The 20,491-nt window shown below is 34.6% G+C and overlaps 2 protein-coding genes across 2 annotated transcripts; one reads left to right on the forward strand and one right to left on the reverse strand.

The window, feature by feature from the left end:
• The first annotated feature begins 152 nt into the window (after window positions 1-152).
• LOC120195018 (protein TRAUCO-like) lies at window positions 153-3,236 on the forward strand. Its single transcript, XM_039197164.1, has 2 exons — window positions 153-1,324; window positions 2,919-3,236. Exons 1-2 carry the CDS (start codon window positions 229-231, stop codon window positions 3,170-3,172), a joined length of 1,350 nt encoding a protein of 449 aa, XP_039053095.1. The 5' UTR covers window positions 153-228; the 3' UTR covers window positions 3,173-3,236.
• Window positions 3,237-4,889: 1,653 nt separating this feature from the next.
• LOC120195008 (ABC transporter G family member 13-like) lies at window positions 4,890-9,655 on the reverse strand. Its single transcript, XM_039197157.1, has 10 exons — window positions 9,320-9,655; window positions 7,768-7,844; window positions 7,208-7,669; window positions 7,004-7,126; window positions 6,542-6,673; window positions 6,012-6,296; window positions 5,660-5,932; window positions 5,470-5,577; window positions 5,041-5,399; window positions 4,890-4,999 (listed from the first exon to the last, which is right to left on the reverse strand). The coding sequence occupies exons 1-9, from the start codon at window positions 9,579-9,581 to the stop codon at window positions 5,043-5,045; spliced, it is 2,079 nt and encodes a 692-aa protein (XP_039053088.1). The 5' UTR covers window positions 9,582-9,655; the 3' UTR covers window positions 4,890-4,999; window positions 5,041-5,042.
• Between the last annotated feature and the right edge of the window lie 10,836 nt (window positions 9,656-20,491).

Consider the following 20,491-nt stretch of genomic DNA (forward strand, 5'->3'; position numbering starts at 1 on the left):
GCGGGAGGCATCACTGATAATTGTTTAATAAAGTAATCGTGAATAAGTGATGAGATTTTTCCCTCTCAATCTCAGCCCAAAAGCCGAAACCAAAAGCCTACTTGTTTCCTCAGCCTCAGCCCAAAAGCCATTGCATCTTGCTTTGTAAAGTTCTTTTCTTTTTCCCGAACAAATCCAAATCAGAAACCAAAGTTTTCCCACGAAATCTCTACTCCCCCTCCCTCCTCGATGGACTCTCTCCAAGCCACTTATAAAGACGATTACGACGAAGAAACAGCCCCCCATCCACCTCCTTCCGACTCCTCACCACTTCCGGTCACCGGAGAACATCTAAAAGATGTTCTACTCACCGAGCCCATTAGGGATATAGAAACCCCAAAAGGCATCAGCACTAGCAAACCGGAAACCTCCCAGCTTGCGGCGGCTTCGTCGGATTCTCTCTCTGAAGACCCTACAACAACCACCACGACTGCTTCCGATGACACCCAAAACCCGCTTAAAGTTCCCCGGAACTACGACGAATTCGAGGACGACGAAGAACATCTACCCAAAAAGCAAAAACAGCTGTCGTCTTTAACAACTCCTCAATACCCTAATTCAATCCCCGCAATCAACGATGATAACCCCAGCAACGCTGCTGTCGGAAACAGTAACAATAACAGCAATGCCCCACCAAATCCTTCCCCTGCAACAAAAGCTAAGACAACAAAGAAGTCTAAGAAGAAAAACAATAATGTATGGGCAACGAAAACGTCGAGAAAAGGGAAAAAGAAGAGCAAAGTGAATAACCAGAATGCTGGGAATGGGGAAGACGCGGTTTTGATCACCCCTGTTCCAAGATTCCCAGACAAAGGGGACGATGCCCCTGATATGAAAATATGTCTTTCCAAGGTTTATAAAGCTGAAAAAGTGGAGTTAACTGAAGATAGGATGAGTGCAGGTAGCACAAAGGGGTATAGAATGGTTAGAGCCACGAGAGGAGTGGCGGAGGGAGCTTGGTACTTCGAAATCAAAGTAGTGAAGTTGGGGGAGACGGGGCATACACGGCTGGGGTGGTCTACTGATAAAGGGGACTTGCAGGCGCCGGTCGGGTATGATGACACTAGCTTTGGATATAGAGATATTGATGGGAGTAAGATACATAAAGCTTTGCGAGAGAAGTATGGAGAAGAAGGGTATAAAGAGGGAGATGTTATTGGGTTTTATATAAATTTGCCAGAAGGTGGGTCGTATGCTCCCAAGCCCCCTCATTTGGTTTGGTATAAAGGGCAGAGGTATGTGCATGCCCTTGATGCAAAAGAGGAGCCACCTAAAGTGGTGCCTGGTAAGTTTCTACTGCTATTCTGATTAAAGCTTGTTCTTTGTGCATTGGATTTGAATGAACTGAATTGGATATTTATGCTGCTTTTATGTTTATTCCTCTTATGTTTTTCCTTTACCATGTCGTTTACTGTTTCTATGTATGCTCTATTTTGATAATATCTTAGAAGAGAACGCACCATGTAATCAGATACACTGCATCTTCTAGGATGGCACTTTCAAATTTTGATGCTCTAAAGTGTTCGGAAAATAATTTGTTCTCAGCCCCATTATGCTTGTGTGCATCCATTAAATTTAATTATTGATCCAACTGTTTGTTCTTTTTCATAGTTTTTCTACCTTGGTTTTGAATTGATTTCTTTTCAAGCTGGCACTACTTTGGTTGCCTTAAAATTGGATAGTTTGAGAATATTAATCTAATCAAATGACAAGTGGAGTATTTTAAAGATTTAAGATATAGTTTTTAATCGACTTTAGAAATAAGTTTTGGTTGACAATATGCTTTGATCCTCTTCTCAGTAACCAATAATCATCAGTCATCCAGTTACCAAACTGTAGGCCTCTCCTTATGAAAAGATATAACAAGATACGGGTCCTTTAAGCAGTATTCTGAGAAGTGACATTTAAAAGCTTTTTACAATGCAAAATATATGGCTTGTTTTTGTATGATTTGTTAGACTTTGCGCTATCCCACCATCACTTAAATCATGTGGAAATTTTGAACAAAATGTAAGTTAGGCCTTTGCTATATGGAAAGGATATAGCAAGATATGAATCCCTGTAATATGTTTCTGAGAAGTGACATATGGAACCTTTAGACAAATCAATTATGTGGGCAATTCATAATTGCCGGATGTCTTCCACGGAAGTTGCTCTCAACCTAGCGTTGGGGGCAGCCTACTACCCTACCTCTCCCTTACCCTATTACATATGGGAATAGGGTCAGCTAACTGTAATTATATGGCTTGTATTACAGGATTTCAGTTGACCGTTGCAGTATCCCACCCAAACACAAATCCTGTGGAAGATTGAACAAAAATGTCTGATCAGAATAAAATCAACTCTGTTGCATGATTTTGGTTTGGATTCTGGCTTCTGTATGGTCATTGCATGGGGTACTAGGTTCTCTCCTTTTTGCCCTTTTCTACAGTAAGGCATGTCATAATGGGTAAAGTTAGAACACTAATTTTAAAGTCTAACCAGAATCTAACTGAACCTATCTGATTGGTTGTGATATGTTTTGCCTGTTAAAACTGATCATGGTAATATTCGGAGCATTTTATCAAAAATGAATTGTTTGTTTAAACCTGGCACCGAAGTAGAAATCTAGTATGCTGTGACTATATTATGCAGTTTTTAACTTGCATTACCTTTTTAGACAGGCCATTGGGAAGATTTTAAACTAGCCGCACATCCTAGCTTTTATGCTTGAAATGCAATACATGTATTTTTTTTAACTAATTTTCTTCTGAAAGGACTATGTTCTGTGTTTGATGAGGATTTGTTTAGATTATTTACAATTAGCAGGAAATACTGCTTTTCATGTGCTATGCTTGAAGTTTGATAATTACTGTTGATAAATGTCGACTTTCCTGCAGGAAGTGAAATTTCTTTTTTCAAAAATGGGTTATGCCAAGGAGTTGCTTTCAAGGATTTGTTTGGTGGTCGTTACTATCCTGCTGCTTCAATGTACACCCTTCCAAATCAACCGAACTGTGTGGTGAAGTTCAACTTTGGCCCTGACTTTGAATGCTACCCAGAGGAATTTGGTGGACGACCACTTCCCAGGCCCATGGTTGAAGTTCCTTATCATGGGTTTGACAACCAAGTGGAAAATGGTGTAGCCAATTAGAAGAAACAGTAGTGAGCTTGAATCGGACTCTAACATCATTAGAAAATGCCTGCTAATTTGAGGGGCTGTTTTATATTGTAGTTTTAATACTTCCGAAATTAGGTCTGCTGAGTTAATTGATTAGTTCTGTAAACTCTGACTTTTCTTTAAAGATGAGAGAAAGATGGGCTTCCTGCTTGCAAAGTTGCAATACCTAAAACCACTTCATGAGCTGACCAATGTCAGATTGTCATTTTATTTTACTTTTGTTTCGTTTGTATATCTTGATATGATTCTTCAATGAAGTTCTTGTCTGCCATGCTTATGACCTCCTTTTTGTTATTTTGAATGCTTCTTCTGTGATTTAGTTCCTTACGCAGATCACTTGGATGTATTGCGGTATTCTTAATTTTGCAATTTCTACTTTTTTCAGACAGGATTCCAGCAACTCTATGAGATTACAGCTTGTATGTATGTGTCACTGAAACTTTTCTTTTGGCTTGCATTTTTTTTAATTATAGTTTCTCAATCAGACCTGATTTTATCACTTCACCTTTTCCTGTTAGTAGAATGGAAGTGCTCTGGTTCTGATTCTTTAATATGAGTAAAGCAGATAGTTTGCGCGGAAGGATATTAAATGGTAGCAATTATTTAGCTAGTGAAGCGGATTGTTCTTCCTTCTAAAACGTTGAATTCTAACCTTTGGCTTTTGCTTGTAAACCTTTTGCAGTTCCTGAGAGGATAGAAGGAAGGACTGAACTTAATGGGATTGCCCCCTTACAGGTAAATTCTAATTCTGAATTAAGTAGGAAAATGAAATAAATTCCATTGGCATCAAGGAACGTGATTTAGGGTTGCAAAATGAGTAGAAGGAAGTTGGAATTCTAGAAAATGTAGTAGGGTTATATAAAACCTCCAGTTTCTTTATATTAATTCAAAGAAAATAATAAGAATAAGGCTTAAGGGTCACTTTTGCCCCTGTAGTAGACTTAATTTATCATCCCTATCTTATTTTCGCATCAATTTAGCCTTCAAAGTTGTTTAATTGCATCATTCTATACCCTACTCCTAACTTAAAACCCTAAATCGACAACTCTAAACCCTAAACCCTAAACCCTAAACTTTAATCTCTAACTTAAAACCCTCAATTTAGGATTTTAAGTGAGGATATGGTATAAAATGATGCAATTGAGCAACTTCAAGGGTTAAATTGATGCGAAAATACGATAGGGACGAAAATAATAAATTAGGTCTACTATAGGGACAAAAGTGATCCTTTTGCCTAAGAATAATAATGTTGGCAATAAACATATTTTTGAATCTAAAAACGGTTGACGTATCCAACCCAGTACAGAATCGAAATTCCTAGCTATGGCACAGCTTGTGTGCTAGATTTTGAGGATGCTTCAGTTATTATTAAGCTGGGAAGAATACAAAGCTATGGTAGAAAAAGATGGATCATGGATGTCACCTGTAAAATACCCATTCAAATTCTGAAAAGAAAAAACTGTAAAAGAATCCTATGTAATCCATCTTGGGGACTTTGAACCTACAGTTTCGTTAGCACTTAGGTAACTCATGCATCAGCAGTGCAAAAAAAACAACAGAATATAGTACACTTAAATAAAATGTCACATTAGATGTTAAGATATTGTTCTGCTACAGCAATTTTCAGACAAAAACACTAAGAACAATGGGATCTTTTTTTGTATCTGTTTATATCCTATCGGGTAAGGAGGAAGGAAAGTCGCTGAAGAAGCACTGAAAAAAAATAAAAATAAAGCTGATATCCATGATTTTATAAGTAATGCTACTATAATCTCCTTTCCTTGTTTATGTAATTGAATCAAAGTAGGAGCATTACTAGAGTACTCTTGATTTGTTGATTGTTCTAGTGAATTGGAGAGTTTAGGCCCTCTTGAGAAGACAATGAATGTAGAACTTGGTGCCTCTTGGATGGGAAGGCTAATGTTTTCCTAAAAGAAGGTCGTTTTTTGAGGTGTTGTATCGTTCGCTTCGTATAAAGAGTCCGAAACAAAGGTGAGACTCTTTCCTTGAACTTGAGAATGATGAAGAAAAGCAATCTATAAGCTATCAAAATCATCAAAACAGCTGCTAAATCCCACCACTTTGAATGCTCCAGACTGATGCCAAGCATGGTTGTGAGGACGACATCGCCTTTTAGTTTCGGACCACCAGGTATGAAGCCATCAAACTCAAGCCCGACCATATCATTCTTGTATGCTCCCTGCATTCTCCATTCTATAGAAAATTCACATTGTTTGATTGGGACATTGCTGCATTCAATAAAAATTTACCTGTAATGCCCATGCGCCATAGTTGATATATGAAACAGGGTAACGCCAGAATATCTTCGGGAGATCCGGCAGCGTTCGGAAATATCCGGCTGTCATCATCAGTAAACCCTGTGTAAAGAAAAAAGGACGATTTTTATGGTGACATTAATGGAGGAGCTCTAAAAATTTCTTAAAAAAGTATAGTTCTTACTATATAACCGGCTCCAATTATGACTCCCATCATGAAGTTGGGAACTAATGATGCTATCATCATCATGCAGCTCTCTACGGTTGCAATGGAGCTAATGAGATCGAGTGCGACATACATGAAATGTGAAATTCCGGGCCGGAACTTCACCATGTAATAGGTAATTGATGCAGTAGCAAGGGACATCACAGTCAAGAATGGAAATGAGGAGAGGAAATTTGAGAGTATATAAACAGCAACCCCATAATGTCCATTGCGCCTTTCTCGATAAAAAACCTATGATAGAACATCAAACAGAGAAAAGAAGAGTTATTGAAAGCTTTAGTATCATTAGTTCTTCAATGAGATTACTCACCTTGAGTTCTTCAATGAAGGATGGGAAGCCTCCTATGGACATGAATGTCATGAAACCTGATATGAAACCGCCGCAGGCACCACGAGCTAAGACTGCATTGTAGTTTGTTCCAATGTTGAAGAAAATAGAGCCAACACAAATAGATAAGGCCACATAGATTCCTATCCTTAACCAGTAATACCCCAAATCTCTAGACATGTTTACAAAGGACCTGTTTGTCAAAGTTGATAGTTGTTTCAACCATTTTGCTTCACTGCTGTGTTTTTTTCCAATAACGAGTCCCACCTGAAATATAAATAAGAAAAATCTAAGGAACTGTTCGATCTATTAGCCCCTCGACATATTTAAGCTCTATGTTACTCGGACACAAGGTTGAATATAGGATTTAGGTATGTATTAGATACTCCTATACCTGTGTACATGTTAGAGACAAATGTCTGGCATAGGTATTTCAAGTAAAATGAAGAGTCGTAGGAACGTTGGTAAACTGTAGGCTTACAATGGTCCATGACTAAGCTCGGAATGCTTACAATGGTTGAAATTTCTCGAATTCTCGCTTTTGCCTTTGCCGCATAATCTGAGCTTCTGTATTTCTTAACGAGCAATGCTTTTATCTGTGCTGTTGTTAGGTTTGTCAAAGGATCTAATGTATTTGAAAGTTCCTGCGGTTCATAAATGAAAAACATATTTAACCATGAAGAAGTTGAGATTAATCAATTGCAGGAAGGAAACGAATCAAGTTTCTTAAGACCAAAAACGGTTAATTATAATATAGGGTTTTTGCATGGCCTGAACATCTTATTTATAACTTCCTTGTTCCTCGTTGAAAATATCAAACTGTTTCACAAAACTATGATACTACATATGTTATTTGTTGCCTGTTAAATCCTGGGAAAATAAATTTCAAAAAAATGCAAGGAAACCAACTGACTGCTACATGGGGAAATGACTATGTTGTTATCTCCTTGGAAAATGAAGAACGAAATGCTTACGATCACACTGTGAGATCCCTTTAGAGTCTCTGCGACAATGTCAAAATCAGAATTTATGCAACGAAGGAAGTGATCCGAAGGATTTCTCCGACTCGGACATGGGAATCCTACTTCAGCAAAGAACTGCAAAATCAATGTGATTAAACACTATTATCTACAAACAAGTTTGATGACATTGTTGAGATATTTATCTTGTTTCACTACCTTTGCAGCCATTTTTGCCTCCCCAAAATAAACTTGTTCACCACCAGAGAGTAGGAACAGGTCATCGAAAAGTGAGAAAACTTCGCTGCTCGGCTGATGGATTGCAGTGATGATAGTCCTGCCATCACGGCCAACGTTCCTAAGAGTTTGTATCACAAAAAACGCAGAGGCACTGTCTAGGCCACTTGTAGGTTCATCAAGAAACAAGAGATGAGGCCTCGTGAGGATTTCGAGTGCAATGCTTAGCCTTTTCTTCTCCCCGCCACTTATGCCGCGTAGGTGCCAGTTTCCGATAAGCCGGTCGGCACACTCTTGGAGACCCATTTCTGTGATTGTTCCCTCCACAATGTCATCAATATCTTTTCTGGTCAAAGATGATGGTAGCCTCAACTGAGCCGAGTAAGTTATGGTCTCTCTTACTGTTAGTGTTCCCAAAAGTATGTCCTCTTGAGTCACATAAGCCTGAAGTTTCACAACAAATAACTCTTTATTCAATAACCAAAATTTTCAGAGCAGTTCAATATCTTGTAGTCCAAAAATAATATCTTTACGATACTTACCACACTACCGTAGTCTAGCCTCTTCTTTCCATTAAGAAGAACATTTCCAGTCATCACAACATTTCCAGATAGTCTACCTGCATACACTTCATTCGATTACCTTGGTGTTCAACATTAGCATGAAGAAAATACGACGAATACACATAAATAAGAGTATAATATGAAAATATTTAACGATTACCTTGGTGTTCAACATTAGCATGAAGAAAATACAACGAAAACACATAAATACGAGTATAATATGGAAATATATAAATATCATATTTTATTTTGGTACTGACATTATACTTGCAGGTTGTAGTGGTCTACAATGGCTAGGTAGTGGATGTTGCAGCACCCTAAGCTAAGGACCCCCCCCCCCTCCTTTTCTTTGTTTTTTAATTTTGACGAGTAAATTGAGGCAACATTTAATATAGCAGGATTGAGAGTAAAAACCATTTTCCATTTTAATGTAGGATTTTATCTTTGGTAGTTCAGGTCATTTATCAGCAGCTTTAACATTTAACTTCCATACCTGCATCTTCATCAACCACTACCAAATTTAACCTATTCATTCATCTCTCTCTTTATGTACAAACCATTTATCAATATCACCCTCTTTCACTTTTTTTTTTAAAGTAGGAAGTTAATTGAAGTTTGATTTTCATTCTAACAAAAGTTAGCAGATTTCCTAATTAGAAGGATTTGAAATATTAGCGTGGAGTATTAAGCTTAACGTCCTCCAAGAATGGAAAAAAATATAAATGCAAATATTAACAGTGTAATAAATGCGCAAGTAAAAAGTTAGATTTCTATTAATTATTAGTTGATATAATGAGATAAAATCTTAAGATATTTTAAATTAGATTGAAAATATAGCTTTTTTATAGATATTTTATAATGTTTGATTAATTAAAAAAAAACTAGACTCACAGTAGCTCAGAGGAAATAAATACTCCAACTGTCTCCATTAATATCTCTACTACTTTTGTAATATTCTATAAATGGTTGAATCCATTGTTATAAATAGGGTAATAAATCAATCCGATTTTATTAGTCATAATTTAATTAGATTTCATCCGTGAATGCATTGATGTTGCCTCGTGTTCAACATACAATGGACACGTTCGGGCACCGGAAAAAAATCAAAACATAAAATTTCAACATGATCGAGACACGAGAGCACAAGAGTGGCGGAAGAGGGCGGACGCCGCCAATAATGCTGTTTAACTTTTGAAGCAATTAAAAAAATAAGAAGACAAAACACACATTAACTTGTGAAGTGATTCAAAATAAAGGATTTTTTTTACAACAACGTCCTCGAAAGATCAAGGTTCAAATATTAGTGTTTTAAATTCTAATTCAATGGCATGTTTAACAGTCATGGAATGAAGTTTAGTAATCCCTGAAATGGATTTATTAACACAGAAATGGGTAAAATTTTAATTAGTTGCTTGAACAGAAAAGATGGAATGAAGTTGTCTTGCATGCATGCTTTAACATGTGCTATAGTGGAACCAAAAGAACAAAACCAATATATATATGTATGTATGTATGTCGATAGAGGGGAGACCTGCTAAAGCATCGAGTAGAGTGGATTTTCCAGAGCCAGAAGGACCCATGATGGCCATGATTCTACCAGGTTGAGCACATCCCGTAACCCTATCAAGCAATCTCCTGGTTGGTCCATTACTGAAGTTGGACAGCAACACCGTCAGATCTTCCCACACCAAGTACATATTCCCTTCATGATGATGATGAGGAGGTTGTGCACCTCCGTTAACACCGCCGAAGCCTGCAGCACCACTCACCTCCTCTATCTCCACCTCAGCCATCCAAAACAACAAGAAGAACAATAATACCCTGTCTCTCTATACAAAAAAAACGAAAGAGAAGAAAAAAAGAAAGCAAATAATAAATAATGCTTTTGTGCAGTGTACTTCACTACTACTTATGCTGAAATGAATATGAGGATCGAGTGTCGGAAAAGGAACAGATACTTGGCAGATGTGAGTGTAAGAAAGTTAGTTCGAAAAATAAAGTTATTTTACGCGTTATTAGAGTTTGAATTCTCAAGTTCAATCTCAAAGAAAGATTAACCCTATTAATATACAAAGTAAACCTTATTGATAGAACCTTCAGCCAATAAACCTAACGTTGGATTCGATCATTGAGAAATTAAAAGGTAAATGGTAGAATCAAAAAAGTAATATGATAGCTTGCAAAAGTGCAGGTGAAATAAATAAACATGTGCAGGGGGAATGAGATTTAGCCACATCAATTTCAACATTAACTCCTGCAGTAATTGGCAGATCCTCCATCCAACTCCTCACTCATCTTTTTTTTTTTACAATCTTTGACAATTTCAACGATTTATAAATGTTATGTTTTATATTTTTTTCAAAAAAATAAAATTATAAATTCGTGTTAAATATATTACAATTCACTTATGATTTTTTGTAAAATCAAACTTTAAATCATTTAAAAGATGTTAAAATTTGGATCAATATGTTACTCTAAATCAGATCGATTTGATATTAATCCTGATCAAAAATTGATCGATCTAAAACTGACTCCACTTGATTTATCATAAACTTGAACAAAACTGTAACATCCCAAACTATGGGTTAGTGACTTAATTGTAAAGTTTCAGAATTTGATGATTTAAGTAGAAGAATGTATTAGTTCAATGATTTATCTGGAAATAAATCCTAAAAGTTGTTAGTAATTATTAAAGGAATTAAAGGGCAAAATGGTCTTTTTATCTAAAAGATAATTATCTTATCTCATTATTAAGAGATAAGCATGTAGGGAGATATTTCTCCAGAAACTCTCTTATCTTCTTCTCCCGTATCTCCAAACTCAAAGGTGAGTCTTCTACTTAGTTAATTTCTGGTTAAATTTAAGGTTGGGTTTTGATCATTAGATGATAACTAAGCTTAGGGAAAGCTTAAGTTATCTTAAGATTGAAAGATAAAGAAGTTATGAAAGATTAAAGAGAAGGTGTTTCTAAATGAATTTCTAGAAAAGAGTTGATAAATGAATTTTGATATGGAATTTGACTTGTTATCAATCCAATTAAGACATACGAAGTAATATAATTGGATTTGAAACATGTTGCAAAATTGATGTAATTATTGAATTACATATGAATGATAGGACTTTGAGTTTTAAGATGAAATAAATGAGTATAGATTGGTTTAAGTATGTGTACTAGAGTTAAGAATGAAAAAGGGGATGAAACATGAAGGTTTTAATCCAAAATAAATGAATTTTCGAGTTCAAAAAGAGGATTCTGGGCAGAGTGCATCGATGCACATTCATAGTGCATCGATGCATCAAGGTTAAAACCCATAAATTGTTTGAAGGTGTATCGATGCACAGGTAATGCATCGATGCACTCTTTTAAAATAAAAGACATCGAATGCAATTTGTGCATCGATGCATAAGGAGTGCATCGATGCATCCCAGTAATAATACAACATCGAATGCATTTTATGCACCGATGCATCAGTAGTGCATCATTGCATACCTTCATTAAAAGATGAAATTGCTCTCTTAGTCTAAAGAGTGATCCATTAGAATATATTAGTTATAATACTGATATAAATCCATGTGTGATTATGTAGATACTAAAAGTAAGCTTGTTCCGGAACAATCGAAGGATTAGAATCGAATCAAAGCAAAGCTAAGGTGAGTGCAATTTAATTTGTAATTATGTTATCGAATAAACATTGGCTTGCGATGAGCCAGTGATGGAGTTACTATGGTAGGAAGTGACTCCTCACATATATTTGATTTGTGATTGATGTAATTTTACGTGTGCATGATTACATGTATATGCGATATGTGGTATTGACATAAGTGACTATAGGATCACGAACTATGTAGAATAGCAAATACTTATGTGATAGTAAGAGAAAATGATATAAACTAGGTGGAGTAGATATAAATGATAAGTTAAACGACATTGACATATGTGATTATGAACATGTGATATAAGATATAAGCTAAAGAATTATAGCATATGAGATAAGACAGACATATGTGGTTATAAAAACATGATATGAAAATAGGAGAAAAAGAAATTGTAATATATGATACATGTGATATGATATGAAATATATGGTTACACATACATGTGGTATGTGATAGAAGAGAAAGAACAAGTGATATGAAATGTTATAGATGATAATGCCCATGTTATCTGATATGAGAGCTAGGGGTATAGTTGGCATGCCAAGAGTCGAGGGTTTACCTATGTTCTACGGAACATATGGACATTTTACCTAGGCTCTTTGGGACCTATGGACAGTTGCCGAGGTTTTTTATGACCTCTGGATAGTTACCGAGGTCTTTGTGACCCCTGGATAGGTCCTTCGGGACATTTATATGAGCTGTGGTGACAACATAGTGGTGCACAACCTTAATAGACTCACATATCTATAGTTCTCACAGGTGCACATAGGCTAATAAGAGATAACATTGAATGTAATGTATGTGATGTATATATGTATTTTGTGATATGAATTATATGATATGATATATGTGTGTTAGTGATTATTGTATATGCTATAAGATATATGATATGAACTTAATTGATCATATAAACAAGAGAATAGAAATATGAAAGGTGCATAATAGGAATTATTATATGTATATGTGGGTGTGATGATTGTATGTGATATGTTAGTAGAAATTTTTCAATCATTATTACGAGTTGGAATTTTATTATATGTTTTATGCCTCACTAAGTCATCGACTTAGCGTGTGATTGTTTCACACGTAGGTTTGAGAAGAATATAGAGAGCAATGTGGAGCAAGACAGGCCAGTAACTCCTTTACAAAGTTCAGATCAGAAAATATATGTATTTGGCATGTAAATAAAGATTTGAATTCGATATACTCGAATTGGTTTTGTAAAATCATATGATACTAATTTATGTAAATTAGCCAATTGTATTTAGTAAAAGTTTTAAAATTATTCATTATTTTGTTCAAGTAAAGGTTTTGAAAAATTAATGTGACACCTCAGACTTGTATTCGGGTCGGGTACGGGTTGGGAGTGTTACATTTAATGGTATCAGAGCTACGGTTTAGCCGATTCTAGGCTTAAATCGAAGTCAGAAGTGTTTTAAAAAGTATATATGCCAACTCAAAGTGAAAAATTCTGATCTGATAGTGTAAGGAGTATGTTGTCTTGCTAATAAAAATAGATTATTATGTGATAATAGAAGTATGATAATAAGAGCTTCGAAAGAAGTGAAAGGTAATAAACCTGAAGGTAATAGCATTCACCTGCCCTGGCCAGGCAGGGAGAAGAGCGAACACCTCAGGAAGTGCCTGTATAAAATTTGGAAAATTATTCTTCATGTTGAAGAATATTCTGATGTGTTTTCAATTTATACTTCTTTAACTCATATAATGAATGTATCAAATTAGTTGATAAAGTTGCGAGCACCCAAGTTCAAGGGTGGATTTGAGGAAGATTCTATTGTTATAGACCTTTGGTTGAATGATATGATAGAAGGTTTTCATTTCTTCAAAGTGGAGATGTTGAATTGAGTAGTTTTGTTACTACTTTGGTAAGTTAGAGTATGGTGGACAATTGTCACCATAAGAACATTAAAGGATTAAATGATGTGATTAGAATTGTATAAGAGTTCAAGAATAAGTGCATTGATGACCAGTTTATAAGACAGATGAAACTGGAATACACTAGCTTGAAACAAGGGAATTACACCTTGTATGAGTATGATTGTAAGTTTAATAAGCTAAGCATAATTGCTGCTGAGTTAATTCCGACTGAAAATGATACATGTGATTTGTTGTTTAGGACTTGCGCCTTAAATTAAAAGAGTGTTACTAGTTTTGAATTTGTTCTTGTTTCAAGAAATGGTTAATTGTGTTAAAGCTTTAAAGAGAAAAGAGCTCAGAATGAAAAGTTTGGAGAATAAAAATCTCATATGATTAAGAGAATTGGTGCTTCATAGAGTTCAGTACTATCAAAGAGAGGTAGAGATTCTGGTTTTTAACTTCAGATAAGGTATGAATTAGTTGTATTCTCTGCCAGAGAATCAAATCTGATATGAGTCAGACAGACTCAATTAGTATGGTCTGGTACTGAAAGATTAAACAATGATTTAATTGATAATAAACCAAGGTTAAAAACAACCTTTGTGAATTAGATTAAAAGTTCTGTTAGAGTTATGAAAATTGAAGCGGGAAAAGTATTATAAAGGGGTGAGATGAGTATTGAGATTTGGTAATTGTTGAAATAATTCCAATTGCAAAGAATGTATATGAATGGTTAGATGAAGGTTTTCGCTTTATATTGGAAGAATCGATGTTGATTAACAGAGTTATGAAGTTGAAGTATATTAAGTTAAAGGATTAGAAGATGATGAAGGAAAATACAATTATAAGAGATAGTAAAGAATGAGGTTATGTATAAGTGAAGTTGGTTATTAACGTTATAAAGAGGTGATAAAGATATGATTTGTATATAAGAAGATTTTGATAATGAAAGTGTTAGGATTTTCGGAAGCTCGAAACGACAACCGAAACGGTTTGCAAAGAGGGGGTCGGAATGGTTTTGTGTTTAGGGAGTAAGGAGATTGAAAGATAGAAAATTGCACAGCGATTTAGAGTGGTTCGACTTTATCAACCAAAGTCTACATCCACTACCTTAGCTCCTCACCAAGGATTTTCCAACAAATTCACTAATTTGTTCTTTCTTTTGAGGACAAAGAGATAACCTTACAACTCCCTAGTTTTTCCGGGCTAAACTAGAACCTTTCCCTAGCTTTTACACGGGCTAAGCTAGAACCTTTCCCCTTTACAAAAGGATAATAAGTGTAAACAAGAAAACCTCTCTAAGGTAGGTGTTTACAAGATTGAGCTCACAAGAACAAAATATACAAGAGAAAGATGAAATAAGAATGAAAAATTCTTCTTTGTGTTTGATTGCTTGGATAGTTGTTCTCTTGCTTCTTCAAGTGTCCTTAGCTTGTATTTATAGCTTGGAATGAGTTTGAAGTCGTATCTAGCCGTTGGGGATATTTTGGAGCCGTTTGGGAATGATTTTTCTACTCAAAAAGGTTGCCCAGAATGGGGGGAATCGGTACCCCTTCATAGGGAATCGATACCCCTTCATAATATTCAAATATTATGACCGTTGGGCTGATGAACAGTGAGGGAATCGGTACCCCCTTGGGGGGAATCGGTTCCCCTTTTACAAACTGGAATTTTTGAGCCTCGGGTTACTGTTCAAACAGTTATTTACTGTTCAAATAGTAATTTACTGTTCAAATAGTAAATTACTATTCGTAAAAACATTTTTGTGCTCATTTTAAATTAAAAGAACTTTGAATTATTTTTGTAAATTTGAATAAATTCAATTAAGTCCAAAAACATTTTGTAAATTCAATTCAAGTCCAAAAAACCATTTTGTAAATTCAATTCAAGTCCAAAAACCATTTTGCCTTAAATTGTTATATCGAAACATAGTTCAACAATCTCCCCCTTTTTGATATAACAAAACATTTGAAAAATTGTTTTTGGCAAAACTCCCCCTTAATAAAATGTTTAATGAAAAAGATCCTAGTTGTTGGAAAACATATGAAAATGTTAAGCTCCCCCTTTTTCATTAAGAAATTGAATTTTTTTTTATTAAGAAATTGAATTTTTCAAACCAAACTTCTCCCCCTTTTTGTTATATTAAAAATAATTCAATCTTTGATGTTCAAAATAACTTTGGAGAGTAAGTAGTAAATTTTACATTTAAAATCATTTGAAAAATCAAAAGCTCCCCCTTAATAAATGCATTCCAATTAAAATTTAGCTTTTAAGAACTTGACACTTAAACAAAATTGAATTTCAACAAAGAATAACAAACAAGTTAGTAGCACATGAAATTCAATTTATCCAAGACTAAAATACTTTATGCAATACCAATTGTTGAAATTTGATATAAATATCAATTGTTAAAATTAAGTGCATTTGCATAAAGTTTTCGAAAAATGTTATGCATTAAAAAAAAAATTGATATCAATTGTTAAAGAGATATCATTTTCATTTAAACCACATGCATAATCATTTAAATTTAGGTCAAAAATTTTAAAATTTGTAAAATTAAATTATTTGAAAAATTGATATCAATTGTTAGAGAGATATCATTTGCATTAAAACCAATTTTGACCAAAATTTTATTATGATGAACTAAAAATTCTTAAAAATTAATATAACTTTAAAATGTTCATCATAATCATCTTTTCAACATACATGAGATTAAAACAATGATGCATAATCATTTAAAACCAAAACTCATGCATGCTTAAAATCAAATGAGCAACCAAATAACCAAAATTAAAAGCATTAAGCTTAGAGGTTACCCATTCCTTTTTCATGTGTGGCTAGAGCATCTTGAATATCATTATTTTCATCACAATTGCTCCCACACACCTACAAGAGACATTCATTTCGATTTTGGTATCCAAATTGCTTTGGATCCTTGGACGTTAGTTTCAATGCCCCTTGTTCCTTTCGGAACCCATACTTGTCTAATTTTAAAACATTTTCCTTTCTTCAAAGGACAAGTATGTTCCAAATGACCATGAAAATGGCAATGTGAGCATTTTGCCATTTTTACACATAATAGGTTATTTTTAGAAATTAATTCTTTTTCTTTTGTTAAGCCTTCAAGCTTAACTTCTAACTCAAAATTTTTTTGTAAATCATTTATTTTGATTTTTGAAAGCTCTAAATCATTTTTCAAAATTTCATTTTGATTTTCAAAATCAACTTTTGCTTTCAAAATCAAATTATCTTTAATTTTGAGTTTTGAAATTAATTTCGTATATTTGGAATTCATGGTCTCAAATCCCAAATACAACCTATTATAAGCATCTTGTAACTCATCAAAAGTAAATGAATTAAATTCATTTGAGTTAGAAGATACCTCAACTTCTTCATGAGTGGCCATGAGGCATAGGTTGACTACTTCATCTTCATCATTGGAATCATCTTCATCACTCCAAGATTCAACAAATGCCTTCTTCCCCTTTTTCTTTAAAAGAGGACATTCATACTTGACATGCCCCTTTCTTTGACAATTGAAGCACACCGGGGGACTCTTCTTCTTGGTTGATTCATGTTTCACTTCCTTGGAAATCATGAATCTCTTGAGTTCCTTCAAGAGCTTGACCATCTCTTCTTCTTGTTCATCGTCTTCTTCATCCACCTCATCACTTGATTCTTGATAGCTTTCATTGATGCCTACGTCCTCATTCTTCTTCTTGTTTTTCTTCTCTTCCCTTTCTTCATCTTCCTTCACCATCATCTCATGAGTGAGAAGGGAACCAATTAGCTCGTCGAGAGTGAGAGACTTAGGTTTCTTGCTTCGATAATGGCCGTCTTCTTTGATTGCCACTCCTTCGGAAGAGAGTAAATCATCTTCCTCACAAGCTTCTCATTTGGGATTACTTCTCCATATCCCTTGAGACCGTTGACAATCACAGAAAATCTATCCGTCATAGCTTTGATGTCTTCATCGGGTTTCATCTTGAAGTTCTCGTAGCTATGGTTGAGAAGACTTTTCTTTAATTCCCTCACTTCGTCGGTTCCTTCATGAGTGACTTGGAGCTTATCCCAAATCTCTTTGGCACTGGAACAAGATGAGACTCTTCCATATTCATTTGGGCCTAAAGCACAAAATAGAATATGTATAGCCTTAGAATTAAGCTGAAAATTTTTCTGCTCTTCTCTACTCCAATCGTTGTACTTGCCGGGTGGAAATGAGTAACCGTCCATGATTGAGTACCAAGCTCCTAGATTGTATGATTGAATGAAGTACATCATCTTATTCTTCCAATGTGCATAATTTGCTCCATTGAAGAAAGGTGGCTTGTTGACCGGTTGTGAATCCATAATAGGATATTCTTCAAGATAATAAGTACCGGAGGAAAAAGTCATTTCTTTGTCGGTTGCGTCGGGAATTGGTAGAGCTTCTTCGAGGATCGTCTCAAGGTGGTTAAACCTTCTTAACGAGTTAGGCTCTGATACCAATTGTTAGGATTTTCGGAAGCTCGAAACGACAACCGAAACGGTTTGCAAAGAGGGGTCGGAATGGTTTTGTGTTTAGGGAGTAAGGAGATTGAAAGATAGAAAATTGCACAGCGATTTAGAGTGGTTCGACTTTATCAACCAAAGTCTACATCCACTACCTTAGCTCCTCACCAAGGATTTTCCAACAAATTCACTAATTTGTTCTTTCTTTTGAGGACAAAGAGATAACCTTACAACTCCCTAGTTTTTCCGGGCTAAACTAGAACCTTTCCCTAGCTTTTACACGGGCTAAGCTAGAACCTTTCCCCTTTACAAAAGGATAATAAGTGTAAACAAGAAAACCTCTCTAAGGTAGGTGTTTACAAGATTGAGCTCACAAGAACAAAATATATACAAGAGAAAGATGAAATAAGAATGAAAAATTCTTCTCTTGTGTTTGATTGCTTGGATAGTTGTTCTCTTGCTTCTTCAAGTGTCCTTAGCTTGTATTTATAGCTTGGAATGAGTTTGAAGTCGTATCTAGCCGTTGGGGATATTTTGGAGCCGTTTGGGAATGATTTTTCTACTCAAAAAGGTTGCCCAGAATGGGGGGAATCGGTACCCCTTCATAGGGAATCGATACCCCTTCATAATATTCAAATATTATGACCGTTGGGCTGATGAACAGTGAGGGAATCGGTACCCCCTTGGGGGGAATCGGTTCCCCTTTTACAAACTGGAATTTTTGAGCCTCGGGTTACTGTTCAAACAGTTATTTACTGTTCAAATAGTAATTTACTGTTCAAATAGTAAATTACTATTCGTAAAAACATTTTTGTGCTCAATTTTAAATTAAAAGAACTTTGAATTATTTTTGTAAATTTTGAATAAATTCAATTAAGTCCAAAAACATTTTGTAAATTCAATTCAAGTCCAAAAAACCATTTTGTAAATTCAATTCAAGTCCAAAAACCATTTTGCCTTAAATTGTTATATCGAAACATAGTTCAACAGAAAGGATAAATGGATAAAGAAATGAAAAGATGGTGTTTAAAGGATTAAATATGATAAAGGGTTATAAGGAAGTGCAGATTATAAGTTGATTAGAAGTAAGAAAAGTATGTAAGGTTATATGAAGAGATTATGTGTATCGTAATACAGACAAGGATGAAAGAATGAGTAAAAGTTTGGATTGTGGTGAATTAATTAGAAAATGAGGAAAGAAATTAATTGATTGATTTTTTATTTTGAGTGATAAGAATTGATGTTACTGTCTACATGATAAGTAACATTATATGAATTTTAGAAAGGTCAAAGAAAAAATGCATAATTGAATGAGAGAAAAGACAGCAATGGATTGATATTACGGGTTATTGTTTATACGATAAGCAACAGAAGATGAATGTATAAACGAAAAAGATAGTTGGAAAACTAAAGGATTGAAAAGTAAGTTTCTGATGATGACAAGAAAGAATAAGTCAGGGAAGCAACATAAGAACATTAGAATATATGTTCTTATTAAGATGTGCAGTGAAAATTCAAGGACGAATTTTCTTATAAGGAGGGGAGAGTTGTAACATCCCAAACTATGAGTTAGTGACTTAATTGTAAAGTTTCAGAATTTGATGATTTAAGTAGAATAATGTATTAGTTCAATGATTTATCTGGAAATAAATCCTAAAAGTTATTAGTAATTATTAAAGGAATTAAAGGGCAAAATGATCTTTTTATCTAAAAGATAATTATCTTATCTCTTTATTAAGAGATAAGCATGTAGGGAGATATTTCTCCAGAAACTCTCTTATCTTCTTCTTCCTCTTCTCCCGTATCTCCAAGCTCAAAGGTGAGTCTTCTACTTAGTTAATTTCTGGTTAAATTTAAGGTTAGGTTTTGATCATTAGATGATAACTAAGCTTAGGAAAAGCTTAAGTTATCTTAAGATTGAAAGATAAAGAAGTTATGAAAGATTAAAGAGAAGGTGTTTCTAAATGAATTTCTAGAAAAGAGTTGATAAAGGAATTTTGATATGGAATTTGACTTGTTATCAATCCAATTAAGACATACGAAGTAATATAATTGGATTTGAAACATGTTGCAAAATTGATGTAATTATTGAATTACATATGAATGATAGGACTTTGAGTTTTAAGATGAAATAAATGAGTATAGATTGGTTTAAGTATGTGTACTAGAGTTAAGAATGAAAAAGGGGATGAAACATGAAGGTTTTAATCCAAAATAAATGAATTTTCGGGTTCAAAAAGAGGATTCTGGGCAGAGTGCATCGATGCACATTCATAGTGCATCGATGCATCAAGGTTAAAACCCATAAATTGTTTGAAGGTGTATCGATGCACAGGTAATGCATCGATGCACTCTTTTAAAATAAAAGACATCGAATGCAATTTGTGCATCGATGCATAAGGAGTGCATCGATGCATCCCAGTAATAATACAACATCGAATGCATTTTATGCACCGATGCATCAGTAATGCAACGATGCATACCTTCATTAAAAGATGAAATTGCTCTCTTAGTCTAAAGAGTGATCCATTAGAATATATTAGTTATAATACTGATATGAATCCATGTGTGATTATGTAGATACTAAAAGTAAGCTTGTTCCGGAACAATCGAAGGATTAGAATCGAATCAAAGCAAACCTAAGGTGAGTGCAATTTAATTTGTAATTATGTTATCG

This window comes from Hibiscus syriacus, unplaced genomic scaffold (assembly GCF_006381635.1).
Source record: "Hibiscus syriacus cultivar Baekdansim isolate YM2019G1 unplaced genomic scaffold, ASM638163v2 tig00004502_pilon, whole genome shotgun sequence".
Taxonomy (NCBI): domain Eukaryota; kingdom Viridiplantae; phylum Streptophyta; class Magnoliopsida; order Malvales; family Malvaceae; genus Hibiscus; species Hibiscus syriacus.

Coding starts and splice junctions, on each gene's coding strand:
- LOC120195018 (XM_039197164.1), top strand. CDS start 229: ATGGACTCTCTCCAAGCCACTTATAAAGACGATTACGACGAAGAAACA. Junction 1,325..2,918: donor GCCACCTAAAGTGGTGCCTG/GTAAGTTTCTAC, acceptor ACTTTCCTGCAG/GAAGTGAAATTTCTTTTTTC.
- LOC120195008 (XM_039197157.1), bottom strand. CDS start 9,581: ATGGCTGAGGTGGAGATAGAGGAGGTGAGTGGTGCTGCAGGCTTCGGC. Junction 7,670..7,767: donor GGCTAGACTACGGTAGTGTG/GTAAGTATCGTA, acceptor GTGAAACTTCAG/GCTTATGTGACTCAAGAGGA. Junction 6,297..6,541: donor TTCGAGAAATTTCAACCATT/GTAAGCATTCCG, acceptor TTTATATTTCAG/GTGGGACTCGTTATTGGAAA.